General features: G+C 34.3%; 1 protein-coding gene across 1 annotated transcript in view; it reads right to left on the reverse strand.

Moving 5' to 3' along the window:
• Positions 1-426: 426 nt before the first annotated feature.
• The window catches only part of MOSPD2 (motile sperm domain containing 2), a 34,495-nt gene continuing 15,812 nt past the window's right edge, over positions 427-19,109 (reverse strand). The window contains exons 7-15 of the mRNA XM_035328315.1: positions 18,384-18,422; positions 17,212-17,336; positions 12,355-12,525; positions 9,448-9,560; positions 5,855-5,951; positions 4,933-5,029; positions 4,156-4,285; positions 2,838-2,940; positions 427-2,340 (exon numbers count right to left, since the gene is read on the reverse strand). Coding sequence (XP_035184206.1) covers positions 2,194-2,340; positions 2,838-2,940; positions 4,156-4,285; positions 4,933-5,029; positions 5,855-5,951; positions 9,448-9,560; positions 12,355-12,525; positions 17,212-17,336; positions 18,384-18,422 — 1,022 coding nt within the window. The 3' untranslated portion in view covers positions 427-2,193. The remainder of the gene's footprint in view (positions 2,341-2,837; positions 2,941-4,155; positions 4,286-4,932; positions 5,030-5,854; positions 5,952-9,447; positions 9,561-12,354; positions 12,526-17,211; positions 17,337-18,383; positions 18,423-19,109) is intronic.

Consider the following 19,109-nt stretch of genomic DNA (forward strand, 5'->3'; position numbering starts at 1 on the left):
ATTTTGTTGAACAGTGCTGTATGGACAAATTTAAATTTGTTCTATTATTAATATTTAAACCACAGTTATGTTTACCAATATACACAGATTTGTGGATTTGCATTACTTCTGCCATTGCATTATCATGTGATATCTATTTATCTTACTCTGCCTAAGAAATTAAAGTCATCTATTTTACTTTTGTGTGGTAAATATCATCAAAACTTCTATTATGCAACAGACTATGGGTCATTACCATATTGACCCCTACTTCACGTTAAGTAGACTAATGAGAACCAAACCCAAAGGTCGAGCTACTTTAAAAACACTAAACATTCAAGACTATGTATTTCCCCAATTTTATTTTGTAACTGCATTTTTCTGAAACATATTAAAATAGAAAAAAATGTTCATCTGATTCATCATACAAAGAAAATACCAACATAGTAATAAAATACTGAAAATATTTATGAAAGCACCAAAACATTAAAATATTCATATTGGCAAAGACTCTAAGAATATATTTCTTGCAATTTTACAGTAAAGTGCTATTCAATCCACTAAATTAAGGAATCATTTTAATAGCATGGTTAGCAAGTATTATCTGGAAATTACAAATTAGTTACCTTTCTCAACAAGACAACAATCCATTTTGCTCAAAGCAAGCATTTGAATGTTGTGCACGTGAAAATAATTTACACAAAAGTTTCATAGTAAGCAGCGAACAATGTAAGTTGCCAATTCATTAAGAAAACCAAATGTTGAGAAGCAAAATGTACAGAAATTAGGTTAGTGAAAAACTAAGAAAATGCAGATATAGTAAAACTGTATAAAGTAAGAAAGGACAGAAGACCATGCACTAAACAATTCTGAAGACTTGCCTTTTACATAGTAGCTTTTCAGTAATCATATTAAATCATTGCTGCTTTATTAGTTAATCAGTTTACTAGCACATTTTCTAAACTGCCTGTTTCTATTTCCTAGAAATGGTACTACATCTAAAACACATTGGAGAGATACTGTCAGCAAAAAGACAGTGGCAGAGTATTACCTTTATTTTTCCCCAGTAATCTCTTCTTGTCTATTGAAGTCAACAAATCAAAACTAAACCATCTATTACAAAGTAAATTTGTAGCAAAAACTAATTATAGTAAAGAAATTATTTTAAAATTTTAGACTTCATCTAGAGTGAAAAAAATAAATGTATGAAAGATACCATCAGTCTCCTTTAAGGTGTTTAGCATTTTAATATACATATTTACAGCCACGAATACAAAGAATCCTTGTTAGAGTAAATTCACACTAGCTTCATACACCATTTCTGCAGCAGTTTCAGAGAAATGGCGGATATAACCCTTTTATGTTGCCTTCAATAACATTTAATCTTCCTGACTCGGCTGTCTTTTTTCATGAATTCATCTGTGATTTAAGCATATTGCACATCTCAGAGTAAATCCTTAAACTATTTATTAGCCTTTTTAGGAACCATAACTAGCTCATCAGAAGTCAAATGTTACACTCCTTCTGCAATTTGACTAGGATCTTTGGAATTGAACAAGGATTATTTTCCTGGTCAATATGGCTGTGTGAATGTTATTTGTTTAGGAAATATTTACAGTATGTTTGCATTCAGGAAAAGCACAAAAATAAGGAATTTAACTAATGAAAGCAATGACCCTGAAGTACCAAAATAATTACTAAGAACAAATACCTTCCTTTATACGTGAATGTACATGGATTATACAAAAAATCTGCCTGTCCTACATAATTTCTGTAAATTTTCCTGAACGAACAAGTTAACCTTTAGAGTACACTAAGCAGACTGCTTACACCTTCTATTAGAGTAATTCTGAATGTAAGAATATGATGAAAAGAAGTTAAATACTGTATTTAAAGTATTGAATAGAATAGAGGAAAAATAAAGTTTTAAATTATATTGTTGTATTTGGTTTCCTCCTTCCAGTTCAGTAGTATTAAGTTGTACAGTGAAAATAACTCCAAGCTCTAACATCTTCATGAACTGTTTTAAGTGTCAAGTTTCAGTAATTTCCTTTGCCGGTCATTCATTCCTTTTTTCAGAAAATTTTATCACCACTCATTGCTGTGGGCTCACAAACCTCATTTTGGCAGTTCCATAACCTAAGAGCAGTACTGAAACCTTTTCCACTCAAGTCCAACATGATAAGCAGCACCTTCAGAGCAAAGCAGTTCTTTTCAGCCTCTCTGGGTATACACCAAATAGAAGCAGAAGGCAACTACAGTAATTGATAATGATGATAAAACGACTGACAACTGCTGGAACCAGAGGCAGCGATCAATCTGTTCTTGAAGTCTTCTATTAATTTGCAGTAAATGAGTTAGCTGAAATGAGAAACCGTTTCATTAATTTAAAATTACTACAAATGAAAGTATTTGATGATTTAGAGCTATTTAGCCACAATAACTTTAAGCACATTAAAAATATAAAAACAACTTCTCTTAGTGATACATTTTCTATCACAAAATACTTCAGGAGACTCTTCTCCTAAAAAACCTTAGAACCTTTAAGAGTTACAAATAATTTATATTGCTTGTATCGAGCAGGTGACATCTTTATGCTACTGCTGAGTTTCATTCATACCTGAGATCATACAAAAAAGAAAAATGAATAAAATGCATTGAAAAGGTATCTTATTAAATCATTAGCACTCAAAGTAAAAAAAAATAAAAGAAATTACTATCACTGGTTTAGTTACTCTCAAGTACTAAAGTTTTTCAAACAGTCTAACCTACAAAGTACCGAAGAAGTTTAGTACAAAAAATTATTTTTATCTGTATCATATTTTAAGTTTATTCAGCACAAAGGAATATACTTTTACCTGCATATGTAAATCTTCATTGGTTTTTGCTGGAATATTAAATGCATTCTCTTTTAATGTAAGAGTAGAAGGCTTACTACTTTCTATTACATGACACCTGAGCCTGTTTAAAGGGTTAAAAAAAAAAAAAAGACATGTGAAACACTACGTTTAATGTAACCTTGAAAAATTAATAGGGAAAGTAAACGGTCCAAACAACTGTTAGTTACATGTACTTTATCATCTGTTCTGCTTGATGAATTTTATAAATAGCCATTGTAACAATAGTCTGAAAAGGCTTCCTCAGTCCACCAATTACATTTAGACAGATTTAGACAGTTTTTCATATACAAAGACAGACCATAATAACCTGTAAGCTCAGGTAAAATATACCTTCTTCATTTAAAATTTGTAATTCAGGATCCATTGGATTATTTAGCCAAAAACATATTACCGGAGATGCAACAAGTTATTAAACAGCAAACAAAAACCAAAGGTTTTCCTTCCATTTTCAACTCTAGCAACAATGCTTTTCACGTACTCCGCCTCCCCTGCAGTTGAATATGCAGGAACAGAATTTCATGCCATTATGAAAGACAGTGGAATCCAACACAATTTATAAATACAGCAGAAGTTCCCCATATAACATGCATACTTTTCCTAAAGATGTGCAGTGACATCACTAGATGTGAACAGATGTGAGAAAGGAGTAACAGGCATATTTAAAACACTATATTGGGATACTAATTTTCCTAGTGGTATTTTTCCACCATTTATTTTTCCACCATGTTCTCCAAGGAGAACATACTTATTAACATGGATGGATTTTACAGAGATCTTCTCTACAATTATTTTTCCTAAGCATTTAGGGATTATTTTCTAATATTTCCTAGAAAATATTTTTGCACTGTTAATTCCTTCCTTGCATGTTTCTTTTTAGAAAACTAAAGGGGCATATTCTTATTAAAAATACGTATCTACTGTACAGGTGTATTATTCCCGTCCACTGACACTGTTTCCACTTAATTTTTAAGCAGCCCAAAAAAGCAACAATGTAAAGAAAAGCATGTGCAGAACACCATGATATAAAAAACATGTTAAAAAACTCCTCTGATCACTTGAAACAGAGAGGAAGTCACAGTGATACACTTCAGCCAGCAAGCGCACAACTGGAGTTTGTAGAATCCTTCACTTTATGGTAGCATGTGCATATACGCAAATGCTACAAATCAGATAAATGATTTGCAGCATATATGCAAATTTGCAGCATATATGCAAATGCTACAAATCAGATAAACGATGGCTAAAAAAAACTGTCAACTGAAAATCCAGTGCTCACCTATGTTCCATCACTTTGGTCCTAGGAACTTCTTTCCAAAACTGAGACAGATCTTGTACACCTGATCCAGAAGACTGGTCCATTTCTGCAGCCATTATAAGGAAACGATCCTGCAGAGAAGCTGCAAAACCTGCCCTCAAAGTAAAAAAGTAAAAATAAAAATAAGCAATAAGGGTGCTTGGATAAAGTAACAGTATGACAAAACACATGGAGCATTTTTGAACAGAAATCTTTTGAAATAAGAGCTTGTTTAGGGCAGGACATTGGACACTGACTTACGAGAAATAGAAATGATGAAATAATTCTCTTATGCTCAACAATTTTCACTGCATTTTTTCCAAAACGATGAAGTTGCTTTTTAACAGTTTCATGTTGAATGATTCAATGGCAACCCACAATTTTGTAATAAAAACATTCTCCAGCAAATTCACCTGCTCTTGCAACAATTTAGAAAATTTGATTTACTACACATAAACGTTCACTGTAAGAGAGTGAGCCAGCTGCCCCTAACTTTTTTTTTTTTTTTTTTTTTTTTTTTTTAAGACAAGAAACAGAATCAGTTGCAGTCAACCTCTGCTTATGGCTAGCTGTAGTAAACCAGTATGAGCCAGTCACTCAAATGCTGTCTGACTGTAACAAGTAGTAACAATGTCATATTTCAGTCAGGTAGACAGGAGTTTTAGTCAGCCTTACTACCAAACAAAGGTTTGTATCCAAAGTAGCTAGCCTGTTAACCCTCCAGGCTTTGTAAAAGTTCTACACTAAGATTTTACTTACCACCATGAAGAGAGACTATTATGTCTAATGACGTGCCAGGTTCACAGCTACTGTTACTGGGTTTAACTCTGTATTTTTCAGGAGCAGTTGTTCTCACCTAAATACAAAAAGTAACAAGTAGGCATATATTAAATACACATACAAACTATGACCATTTCATGACCTAATTCTGCAACGACTAAAAATACCAAAACTGTAAAACATAGTTTAAGACACAGTGATGCACATGGTCTTTAAATTATCGTACTGTATAGGAATGATCATATTATTTCATTTTTTCTCTCAACTGCGTTTATTCTTTCCTGATATCCTATTACAGTCTTATTCTATTGTTGTCTCTCTTACATGCATAAATAAAGCCACCAATAACCAATGGACTATCTGTCAAAATCCTTAACAGGATTATGGAAACTGCAGTTATTTTTGTGTGAAGAGAACACAAAAGATGTGGTGGAAAACCAAGTCAAGGTGCAAGTCAACTCAGAATTTTTGAAGCAAACGTAACTGCATTCATTCCTTTGATGGTGACGTTTGCAGACGGAGCTGCATCGTTATTGAGCATTATGAACTTGTTTCCAGCCCAGATTTAAAATGGCAAAAAGTTATAAAAAATATCTTTTTTCCAAGCTCTAAGCATTTTTTTTAAAGTAAAGTATTAGACTACCACTGAAGAACTAACAATCGCAATAGCTGTTTTTCTGTCAATGCTCCAAAGATTTCTATCGCTGATTATCCCCTTTGGCATGGTACACCATATGAGCAAATTCAGCCAAAAAAATTCTTTGATCTGCTTCAAATACCCCAACAGAATAAAAATTTAGACTGGAAAAGTGGCTTAATATTATTTCCACCTCCTTACCCCGAACTATGCAAAAAGTTACACGTTTCATAAACTAAACCAGGTCACGCTTAAGATATTTACCTTAAAAGCTACTACGTTTTTAGTGACGTTTGTCAGAACTATCAAACACTTTTTTTCTCCAGTTTCTTTGGATCCAAAATATAATTCTTCTGCAGGGCTAATAAGAAATAATAAAAGAAATGTTTTATTCAAATCATCTTTACCATATATCATTGTAATAAAAAGAAAATAAAATACTTCCAACCTTTCAGCTACAGTCACTATAAAACTTTACATAAAAAAAAGTTGTGAAAAAAAAATGCAAAGATTTTGTAGTGAAGCTTAGGGCTGACTCAGTGTCCACATGTGGGTGGACCTAGCTGCATCAGTTGAGTTGACTACTGCCCTTGACTGCTTCCATCTGGAAGAGCATGACCATCTGCAACAGCAGGGTTGGCGGACATTTATATAGTCACTTCACTCTGCATTTTATAATGGTATGCTAAGGGAAAACATAATTAGTTTCAATTAATGCTAATATGAAAGGCTATAAGCTGTTACAGCCTACTAGCAATTTCTACCTTGTACGTCTACCCTCGGAAATGGCCATCGTGCATGCGTAAGAGGAGCAGGCAGGTATCTGTGAGTGGCATACATCTCAACCACTACTGCTAAATTGACTCGTACTTATTTGTCAGTCTTCACATACCTCCGAAGATGCATGCATAAAAAAATCTAAGGGCTTTGCTTATTTTAAAAGTCTTGTGAAATTACGAGTCATGCATAATGTCAAACACCATGTCAAACTACCACTATTTATTCTGGATTAAGCATTCAAATGAACACATAGACCAAAAAAGCAGGGCATGCTCGTATACTACGAGAGGAAACTAGAAACAAATGAAAAACTTGTTTTCTTTAAATATGCCACGTTAGGAATTTGCAAAGAACTCCCACAGTAGGCAGTACTACAGAACTGGATATTCTTTGACAGAAAGCCTTTTGCAAAAATGAATGTTACTTTACTTCTGCTCCCCCCCCCCCCCTTTTTAGAATGTCAGTTTCACATTTGACCTCTTCCTCAAATGATCTCCTTTCATAAAGGCAATGCTTTCTTCTCTCTCATTTAAACATACAAGTGTATTAGCTAAGAAGAAAAATCCTTGGTGCTGGATGGCAAGCCTGAACTGCTATGCTAGAACAGGAGTCCAAAGGTGATTGTGTGTGGGAGGAAGGTGCCTATGTTTTGCAATGCATTAGGCAGTTCACATTCTTGGTGGTGAGGAAGGAATTGTGGTAAGGAAGGCAGAAAGCAAGAAACTGATGTGTAAAAACGGACTAATAGGATACCTATCTCCTCCCCTCAGCTCTTTTATTCCTGTTCCCAAATTATCAGCTTAAATAACCAACAGCAGTAACGAAAAAGAATGAAGAAATTTCATTTATCTTAATACCACGTTACTGCAGCTGTGAACATTACAGAAGTTGCAAGATAAATCATAAATGGCAGTGGAAAGCATTAACTAGTGTCAAAATAGGCAAAGAAACTAGCTGGAGGAAAATAATAGTGTGCAGTAGCCTGATTTATTTATTTTCCTACCAACAACTGTGGCAACTGACAAAAAATAAATAAAACACACTTAAGGGCCAACTCTGAACGTTTGTTGACTGTCAAGTCAAACAGTTGCACAGTATGGGATGGGGGTGGTATTTTAAATGAACATCCAAGTTTTTTCATTTTTAGAGAAATACTACTTTCTTTACTAGCTGATGTGTGTGGGAATAAAACAGTTCAGATCATACTACAAATTCCAGTCTCTAAACATACTACAACAGAAGCTAGTCTTCTGCCAGAACGTGCAAGTGAATGACTGCATATTTTTTTTGTTTGTTTTGCCTTACGAAACGTGTTCATTTATTCATCAGAAAGGCCAAGAGAGATCTATCTTCCCTAGGAAGAAATGCAAGGCAAATGCAATAGTAATCTAAACCAGGAAGAGATGAATCACTTGTGACCACAACTATGCATGAGCAAACAGAAGAGGCCAAGTTTGCCAGTTCTGCTTGGTTATTCAGCTTTGGCCGTACACCAAAGCCACCAGGTAGTAAACAGACATAGGTTAAGAAGTATCTGTGCAGGGGGTGCTTTGCAGCAGCACTTGGGCACAAAAAGACTACTGGTTGTTAGTGACTTCACAGTACAAGCACCACTATGCCTCAGCTCCCTCTTCAGTCTCTATGGGGCTTCCTTGACAGGGTAATGCTGGTTATCAGCAAACATAAGCTACATTTACTGGCAGAGATTCCATTCATGCCTCATCTGTGATATAGATGCTTGTGAGTGAAAATGTGCTGGTGATTTGGTTATAAAGTAAAATATATAATGTCAAGTCAATGCCCTGAGAAAGACTCCAAGGAAATCAAAACTAGGTCTAGCTTCTACAAAGTGACAGCATCAATAAAGAACAACAACTGTGCGTACTCCTTCAAGAGTTTACTCAAGGAACAAACAGCAAAAACAATAAAGAAACCAGTATTTTATTTTTCCATGACAGCAAGTATTAGCACCACTGTAATTGACTAAGTTTATTCTTCTTGAAATTTACATGATCTCCAACACCTCTATTCCAACAGCAAAACTTCAAAGATTAAGAGAAAAAAGGCACTTTCTTTATTTTTTAATTATTTTTTTAAATAGATGGAAGGACGCAGCTTCTTTTGTCACATGGAGAGAAAGGAAAATATTTCATCTGAATTCTCTTCACAGAAAAACTAAGTAGATGTCCATGGATTTCAGAAATTCTTTTAAGATAACGACTCTGCAGTCTATGTCTTTGTACAGCTATACAAGAAACTAGGGCTATAAATAGATTTTTTTGCAAATAACTAATTTTCATTTCAAACACATGGAAAATTTGACATATACAAAATGTTTAGATGCTAATAAACGTGTCATTATTCAAATTCATTTCAAATCTAATTAAATGTAGCATTTATGAAATTAGCTAAGGAATACCTATATATTATTTTCTTCATTAATCTAATAGCAAACTGGAAATGAAAATAAAAGTTAATGTCTAAATCATTTTCTAAACAAGCACCTCAACCTGAAAGGTGGTGAAAAGAAAAATAATAAGATTTCCTGATTGTTTTTTCTTAAACTTTCCTGATAAGAAGCACATTAACTGTGAGACCTAAGAATCCTGGATGACAAAATCTTCTAAGCAGATATACCATTTATACACAGCACTTCCCACAGAAAGAGTTTTGTACCCATTCATTTGAATCGGTTCTAACTACTAGTGTAGATGTTTATACATCTTAAGTTAAAACAAAGCAAAATTTAACAGTATAAGCTGTTTTCTCAAATGCTATGATTTCATTGGCTTACGAAATTAGTATCAAACCATTAACTGTTCTTATTACAGATATTCACAAATTTAAAGCCAATGAGTTTCCCAACAGAAATGAAATATGCACCTATTAATTAGCACAAAAGGCACGCCAATGGTTAAGCCAAGATTCACTGAAGATTCACATAAAACCAGAAAAAATGTAAAAATATGTTTGTTTACAACTACTGTGTTGTTTAATAGTCTAAAAACAATTTTAAAAATTCACTGCTCAAGTGTCCAAGGCACATTGTTGAAAAAATTAAAGAAAATTAATATTACCTGATATGTAATAAAGGTCCTTTAAAAGTGGTTAGTGCTTTCTTTGCATTTTTTGGTTTGAACTCTGTTTTGTCACTTTCCTCTGATTTGGAATTTTGTTCTATAGAATTCATCTAAGTAAAAATCATAGTTACAGTGATTAACTAGAAGACTGGGTTACACACACTACAGATTCATGCACGTATGTCAAGGAACATGAGGCTTATTTCAATTTACATATTACAGACCAAGCTTAATGTGCATTCATTCTTTAAGGATGATGAATGTCCACAGCATTTAAAAAATGCATATTAGAAGTTACTTTATATATTAAACATGAATGATGAAGCTTTTTTGACTTTCTTCCCCACCCTTGAGTATTTTTTCCTGATGCCTAAGTTGATTATTTTTGAAAATGCCAGACATATAAGTTGCAGTACGTCAAATATCAGGTTACCAAGCACTGATGTTACTCTTCCACTGAAAAACTCAAAGCAGACACCTCAGTACAATCACTGCAACACTGAACAGCAAACACAGCAACAGATCCACACTTCGTTGCATTTAAGAGATGCTAAACAAATCTTCATTATTTTTAAATGGAAATCTGAAGTACTGGACTTAAAGGAAATAACAATGATGGAACTAGTAGTACATAGGAAACTGCAGAGATACCTTAGGTTCCAAGGTTTTTCCTCAATATATTAAGAAACTATATACATGTCAACAGGTTTGGATGTCCACATCATAATTTTAGTGTTCTTTATTTTCAAAAAAGTGCAAAACAGGGAAAAAACAGAGAATCAGAAGCATTAGTGGTATGATGAAGATCAGCTACCTAGCTAAGCAGTTTGCTTAGCCTAGTGTTTATTCCACTTGAAATACTGACAGAAGAGAATCCAGATAATGTAAATTTGAGTATGGGAATTAAAGAAATAGTTTTATAGAAAATAAACATAAAAACACACAGCATTTTTTTTAATAGTTGTAGTTATATAAGAAGGTTATATTGTGTAAATATACTGCACTGGTCACGTGTTTGAATTTATTCTAAATACCTCTGATTTAAATTACCAGAAAAAGTGCTACTGTAGTGTACTTTAGATGTAGAATCTATTTCCAAATGTCGGTGTTGGTAGGAAAGGCACTTACAATTAAGTTTATCACTCATGGCTCCCTCCCCTTTGTGAAAGAACTAGGGATTTATATGGGATGACAGGAGGCATACATTTAAAAAATAAATCAGACGAATTCTTAATGATGACAAAAAACTGCAGATAAACATTGGTACCGCAGTAAGCAATAATGACAAAAAATTCTCAAATATCACTTGAAACCTGTCACTTCGGCAGCTGGCCTTATTCAAAAATAGTTAATTATTTATATTTAAAACAGACAAGTACAAAATAACTTAGGACTAAGAAATACCAATAATTCACAATATAAGGGACTGTTTCGGAAAACATTTTGGAACAGGATGAAATATTGAAGTGGCAAACAATGACATACTTGCTGTGTAAGAAATATAAAGTATTATCCTTAAATATGTGAACAGAACAGCAAATTGAAGAAAATTCACTTTTTGTGTTTTTTCAGAACAGGAACAGTAAGATCTATAATCCAAAATTTTTAAAGTATGTTAAAGGTGAGGCCTTAAACATGCCTCAAAGTTAATTGATAATGAGTAAAAATATCAGTCTGCTTAACTAATTCAAAAAAAAAAAAACGAGTAGCACCTTGATTATACTGTACAAAAATAGAAGATACCATAAACCAAACCATTATTTTAACACTGCAATAGACAGAAATACCATAAGTATAAAACTGAAATGAACCAAGCAAATCAGATAGTAATTAAATAGAAATACTGAGTCTGTTAAGCACCAAAGCCAACTCTCAGACTAAGCAGGAATTACTTATGTTTCCATATCTGACAACCAGATCTTAGGAGATGTGCTATAACCAAAACAAGCTAGAGCCCAGTGGTCATGAAGCCACAATAGTTACATATTGCTTCCTTTTGACCTTAAATTAAGTGAAATAATCTTTTTATTTTGAATGGAATGCCAAGTTGCAAAAAATTGAACAGTATAAAGTTAGCTGTGTGCTTCAAGTGATTCTGACAAAAAATTAAAACGGTAAATGAAACCAAAATTAATATTAATAAAATATTTAAGTGTTCCACTCCATTAAATAGAAGTTTTACTATTCATATTCCAATATTAATTATGGCACTGGTAAATGAATTTCAGATTTCTCTGTTTTTTTCCTGCCATTTTTAAAAACAATAATCCCACTGACTATGACTGCATATTCTGAAGTACAACTTCATGTACTTATATAAAATAATGCCTCATATTTGTGGATAAACAACACTGCAGGAAGACTGTATTGTCAGCACAGAACTGATAGATTAGCGATAAAATTTCTCCTAAGACTAAGTGATTACTTTCATATGTTTAAGTTTTATCAATAATTTTAAAAAGTTAGAATTTAGTAAAACATAAATATTTAACTTATTTTCTCACATGTGTACTGATTTAAGCATCAGAGAACAATAGATGTATTTTAAAATGTCTGCCACAAAATAACCCAAGCTTAAAAATCTACTCGCTAGAAAGACAAGCTTCCAAAACAGTACACAGACCTTTTAAATTTTACTGTGCAATTCACTAAATTCCAGAGATATTAAGTATTTAGTACAGACTTTACTCATTCAGAAGCACAAAGCTGGTCTTAACAGTCAAATCTGTTCAAACTAAGAAGCAAGGTTGAACCTGCCATTATATTTTTCAGTTTTACTGTGTACTTATTAAAAAACAAACAAACAAACAAAAAGCAAAAGCCTGAGCAGAAAAAAAAATTACATGACTCCTATCTTACTTTGTAAACATATAATTAGTTCTGCCTCAGCCTTCAGTTAGATACCTTTTTCTGATTAAGATTTTGTTCTTCATTCAGATCCACAGTTTCTTTGGCATCTGCATCTATCTCTTCTTTACTTTCATGCTCATCTTCACTAGTAATGGGCCCATTTTCACATAAAGGTGTTTGAAAATCATCATCAACCAGCGGAGGATAACTGTACTTGAAAGAATCCTAAAACATAAGGAGATTTATAAAAGACCATTTAGCATGATGAGAAGTACCTTCGGTAGTGTTTTTTTGTTGGTGGTGGTGGTGACTTGAAACTTGCAAGTTTCATTTATCTATTTTATATTGGAACCCTGTGCAGAAAGTTGATACTACAAATAGATTTGATTTTATCATCATTAATAAAGCTCCTAATAAAGCCACTACATTTTATCAACTGTTATTTATACAGCCACACAGAACCATAGTATTAAGTCTGTCAAGGATCAGGATTCAAAGCCTTAGTGCTCTTTTTTTTTTTTTTTTTTCTGTTAGGTTTTAAACCATGTTTCCTACAACTATGACACCTTAGGACATGAAAAAACAGTCTCAAGGTGTACCAGAGTGAATTAGATTGGACATTAGGAAGAACTTCTTCATGGACAGAGTGGTCAAGCATTGAAATAGGCTGCCCAGGGCAATGGCGAAATCCCCATCCCTGGAAGTGTTTAAGAGACATGTGGACATGGCACTAAGGGACGTGGCTTAGTGGTGGAATTCTGTAAGGTTATGTTGATGGTTGGACTCAGTGATCTTAAAGGTCTTTTCCATCCTTGATGATTGTATGTTTCTAAAGAATGTTCTAAGTGATCAAAAAACCTTCAGAACTTTGTATTTTAAGCTGCATAATATTCACAGTTTAAAAGAAATGTATCAGTCCTTCAAGTTTCATCCACTGTGTGGACAGCTCAAACTTTGGCATGCCAAAGCCATTCGAAGACCATCTTCCAGAGAACTGAGTAATGTGGAAGCAGCATACTGACATTTTCAAAGCTTCCACAGTGAAGATATCTTTCCTACTACATGACAAGTAGAAGCTAGATTTTGTTAATTAGAACTGCTTTTTATATTCTTACGTTAATTTTTAATGTTATAAACAATGTCTAAATTGTTTTGGGCATTCTGTTTCTACTGCAATTTCAGTTTTAAACCCCAAGTAAACTGAGTTGGTTGGTCAGCTTTTCCAGTGGAAAAAGAAAATATCAAAGCTTTGACTTCTGTGAGGCAGACTCGAGTCATGCCCACAGTTCCCAAACTATGCCACCAGCAGAGTTGAAACCAAAAAAATAAAAGTTTTGTCTTCTCAAAACAGAGACAATAATGTGATGTTAGGCAAAAAAAAAGAGATGCTATGTTTGCTGCACATTTCACTTCACCACATTAATCCACGATGCTGGGTAATGTCATCAGCTGATGTGAATCTCATCACTATGACAACTCAAAGTCCCACACTGCCCAATCCAAAGCCATCAGTTTCAGTAACACGGGCTTACCTACTAACAAGGCTGAGGCCTCAGACAGGTAAACAAGACAGATTTATCCAATGCTCAATACATCCATTCCACAGAATGACGGCTTTCTTTTAAGGGGAACACAGACTTTACACAGCTATGTTTGTCAGTAATGGTAGAGGTTTTAATCATGGTAGTGGTATTTTCTAAGACTGCATGTACACAATGGCCATGAAATCACATGCAAACAGACCACTAATATCTTAAACTTCAGGCCACTGACCTATAAAAGGTCCTTCCAAGAAAAACTATGATATGGGCAGTCAGTTCAGACAGGTGAGTAGAGCAGCATTCTAGTCGCACACACTGTTCAATGCTGGCACCAGTGGAGGGAACCTTGAATTTAACAGGGGTGAACTGCTCACCTCTGACAAAGGAAAACTGAGCAAATAAACACGCTTAATAATCCTATGAAATGTGCACATACTCGATCCTGTACATAATGTTATTGAAGAGGCAACAAATTCCCCTGGCCAGATAGAAACGTGTCTAACAAGAGCTGGAACCGTTCTTGTAGAATGTGACTTGTAGACTATAAAGGATTGTGAATCTAGGAAAACAAGTTTTGAATACATTTACTATTATATGCAAAGTATTAGGGAGTGTTTTTGTGCACGTGACCCAATTTCACAATCTGCTTATCACTAACTTGTTCCTAAATCTGTTTTGGGCAATTTCAACAAGTTCTTCAAGACACACACACCCCTTATAAAGAGAGGGACACCTATGCAGCAGAGACAAGGAACACTCAAAACCAGGTACATGGTACATAGCCCCTCTTTGATTAGCAGCACGGAAATAGTGACAGGCAACAGATATTGATGGGAACTCAGATATAACTTGCTAACTAGATGTGCAAATTCCTGAAAAAAAAAACACGTTTCTGTTTTCCATTTAGTATTAATGCTTTGGATACCCTGAAGACACCTTTATCCACGAGTTGTCTGAAAACAATTAGGTCATTTTCCTCCTTTCTCAGCTGGGTGACAGTTGATTGAAGGATTTTCATGCTAAGGGAAGCCTCATATTTATCCTGCGAGTGACCCATGTCACAGCAAAAACCAAAACATACTTAAAGACAACCTGACAGATGGAGACACAGAACAGTTCCCTTGATTAAGCAGAGCAATTGGTGACTCCAAGGTCAACAATTCATGCTGTATTACCAAAACAGGCTATTTTTTATTTAATTCCAAAAGTGATCTCTAAAAACATTCTTTTTGGACACATGGATTCCATAGCACACACTTTCCCCAGAGTAAACATACAAACGACCTACTCCACTAGCTGTTTACATCTTGCAAAACCTAACTACAGGATGGATTCTAGTAGGGAACATAGCAGAAAGGAGAGTCTATTGATGGCTAGAGTGTTGAGTACAAACAAAGAACAGATACATTTTGCTCTTTCACCTTCACTGTGCTTGTTGCAAAGCTGATTATCTGTTCTTAAATGACTGGAAATCATTAAATAAGGAATTTGATATGGGGAAAAATACTTCAGTGGAAAGTGGGAGAAATTACTTTGTCCACATCAGATACCTTAAAAAAGTGAACAAAAACCCAACAAGCCTGTCAACACTAATACTAGTAGATGCACTTCCTCTACAGACTCGAGTTGTCTCAGGAGAAATTATTGCTAGCAACACTTCCAGATGGTGACAGTTCTGAGGTAAAAAGTTCAGAACACCTATTTAGTGTTTAAATACTGAAGAGACTCAATAGTTAGATAAAACATCTGCTGGTTCAAAATACGGGACTTAATAAGCAGCAATACATTTTTTTCTGAAACAATCACACTTAAGGAGTCCTTGTCAAACAGATGTATCCCTGCTCTACCAGTTTATTACTGTCACTACAACTTAACACCACAGCTAAGTAGGCTGGCCAACATGGGGCCAGCTTGGTCACTATCACTAGCAAGCACTGAGAACTTTCAGGACAAAGGTGAGATAAAGGAAAACTAACTCTGTGTGCTCAATATAAGGGGACAGAGGATATAAAAGGATATTTAGCAAAGCAACAAGCTTCTGTCTTTGAAAAGGGAATTAGCTATCAGGTACAACAGTATAAAGCAGACAGGAGATACTGAGGTCTAAGAGCGAAGAGAACTTTCCCTGCTATTGCAACAGTAGAACAACAACTTGGAAGTTAAGCCCAGAAAGAGCCATTGCTGTTCAAATCTTTACTGAAGCCAGTTAAGACACCATCTGTCCTTCTCTCAGTGTCCGCTACTGAAGTTCAAAGATTTCAACTTTCTCTAACATGAGCAAGTTCTTACACAAGACTGTGGAGTTTAGGCAGCAATTTTCTATGGAGAAGGATACCATCTTTTCAGGTGTTTTGTGACAGGAGTGTCATTTTAAAAGTGCTTTTTACAGGGTGCTACTTTCAATTGAATAAAACCAGAGTAACACCATGTACTTTCATAGAACGGTTTTGCACAATGTTCTGGCTACCAGCACTCGGCTTTGAGCTTAAATACTAAGGGACAAGCTTCTCCTATTTTGGCTGAAGCAGAATCTTCCTGTTCTCCATATAGTTACTGTTTAACATCAAAAACATTCAGGAGAAAAAGTAAAAATGAAAAAAAAAAAACAAAAAACAAAACAGGTAAAGATTACTACAGTGGGTTTATTCCGTTAACATAAACTGTTTGCAAAAGTTTTTCTGCAGATTCTGTCACAAAAATTATACAAAATTATTTACTAGCTTTACAAAAAATGAAGCTTGTTGCACAAGAGCCTTGTGCTGTTTTGCCATTTAGATCATACTAGAATAGGATCCAGCTTCTGTCAAAGCAATACTGGATTGTAAAATACTTTGGAGTATGCTCTCTAACATACTCTTTAAAAAGTCTTCTATAGAGTCTTAGAAAATGCAGCCCTAGGGACAACAAAGGAAAAATAATTGCAATACTTTCTTTACTCAACCATGGCTTTGGAGCAGGATGAATTTTCAGAGGGCCATGAAATTTATTTTCTGTTTGCAGAACCTGTATCATAAACCAACACAATCCCTCTTGAATTCATCAGGTAGGGGAAAAGAAAAGTGGAAAAAGGCATTTTAAATGGATGGATATTTTTTGCTGTTGAAGGTCTGAAAACTAAATTTCTTATGACTTGAAAATGAATGATTAAAATCATTCACAAAATTGATTTATGCGTTTAAGACTGCAAGATACCAAATTCTTATAAAATTAATCCATTTTCTACTAATGTGATTTAGAAAATACCATTTTGACAGAACAATCTCAAGAAATTTCACATCCAAGAAGTGCCAAGTTGCAACACCATGTATGTTATTTAAGTAAGCATGGCTCAACCTATCACAAAAGGATTATGAAGTGTTAATATACTTACAGTTCCACCCATGTGAGGTGGCAGATACTCTCCATTGATGTATTCCTGTACATCACTCTTGTTTGTGAACTTTAACATGCTTATTGCATCTGGACCAAGCCAACCCTTAACAATTTTAAAAGCAGCTTTATCATGGGAAAAAAAAAAAAAAAGCATACATAAGATGTCAAGAAGGTTTTTTTCACAGTGTATCAGTAGACTTTATGAAGTCTACTTTATAAACACACTATAAACTACTTCTAGTGAGCTATGCCCCATAAATATGGGCCTGTTCTGAAAACATCTGTTATAATGTGGGGACATGATGCAAAGAAAAAAAATATTATTTACACAGAAAACATTTTATGGACTATGTTTTTCTATAGCAGAATGCAGACCTATCACAGACTTCAAGGGAAGAGGGTCTTCAATTTAATGATGATCCCCTTGTCTTGAAATTTAAACTAGCAAGTTCTGGAGAAAGTGGGGGATTGCAGTGACACATGGGAAGAGTTGTAAAGCAATTGTATTTCCAAATCTGTATGAGGGACGTTGAGAAAGTTATATATACACTCCTCCCATTTTAAACATTTTGCAGCTTTAAATTGCTCTGGTTTAGATTTTTCAAACACCATAGTTATTTTACTGGTGGTAAAACTTAAATATACAGAGCTAACATAAAAGTATGTATTTTAAGTGGCATAGATACTGGAATAACCTGCTTATCATATACATTATAACTAAGGATAAATATTGAAATACACACCAGAATACATGCATATAACAATTGCCATGTCCATTGTCAGGCAGGCATCTGCCTTAAATTGTACAACCTAGTTTTTGGCTGGTTGTTAGTGTTCAATGTTGATGACAGTATTCTTGAATCATGAACTCATCCAACTTTAAAGAATTACAGTTGGAAACGTTCATGGAATAGACAATTTACCAAAGCCTCCCAAGTTTTAAAGGTAACAGGACGAATTTTTATTCCATTTAAAAGTGTAACCCAAAATACAATGTTAGACAGAAAAACATCAATGTGCAGCCTACACATCAATCTGTTGATTTAAAGATGACCATTTAACAAATCCATTTAACTGTATGTAGAGAAAAAGATGAAAGATGCTTCTTATTCACTCTAATTTTAAAAAGTCATCATGATCTTAAGAAAACAAACCAAAAAAATGACTTACCATTCATTATCCATGGCATTTCAAAGATCACTATCTTTGCTGAAAAGAAAAGGAAACAACGTTAGGTGTTTCTGTTTAACAGGGAGTACAGCAATAAAGGTAATACTTCATTTTTTGAAACTGACATACTTACTTCCTTGTAGAAGAAATTAGTTTATAGCATGTATAAGCCTATTTCTATTATGATATTAAAGCAATAAGTATTTATGTGGAAACTGTTTACAGATCTCTCTGGCTTACTGCTTTTCTGACATATTGTTACTAATAAGTAATTTTGCTCTTTTTTAATCTGGGGTGAAGCTTTGGAAACTTATATGACGATTGGTATCCTTTAGGAGTCTTTAGGGAACAAAAGAATACTGGCTATAGAAAGTCTTCAGTAGCCGTGGTCTGATTCCTCAGAAGAGGATTAAGGCATGTTGGTATGTGAACATTTGTGAAAGAAGGCTAACAGGTATATTCAGCACCTCTTCTTCCCAAACAGATAGTCTTTGTAAATCTACACTTGTTCTCATTTTTTTGTTGTTGTTTTGTTTTAGGAAAGAAGCCTGAAAAGTTAGTGCCTTGACTCAAATGTCCCCAAACATTTTTCTCAAAATTAAAACAAAAACATTGCTGCACTTCTATTTAAGTTCAATCTTTGACCAAAGTTCAAAACTTTTGTCAGTAAACTGAAATCTCATTTTGAGAGTTCAAGCAACTGCTGTTACAGAGCTCCAAAATTCA

Source organism: Oxyura jamaicensis, chromosome 1 (assembly GCF_011077185.1).
Source record: "Oxyura jamaicensis isolate SHBP4307 breed ruddy duck chromosome 1, BPBGC_Ojam_1.0, whole genome shotgun sequence".
Lineage (NCBI taxonomy): Eukaryota > Metazoa > Chordata > Aves > Anseriformes > Anatidae > Oxyura > Oxyura jamaicensis.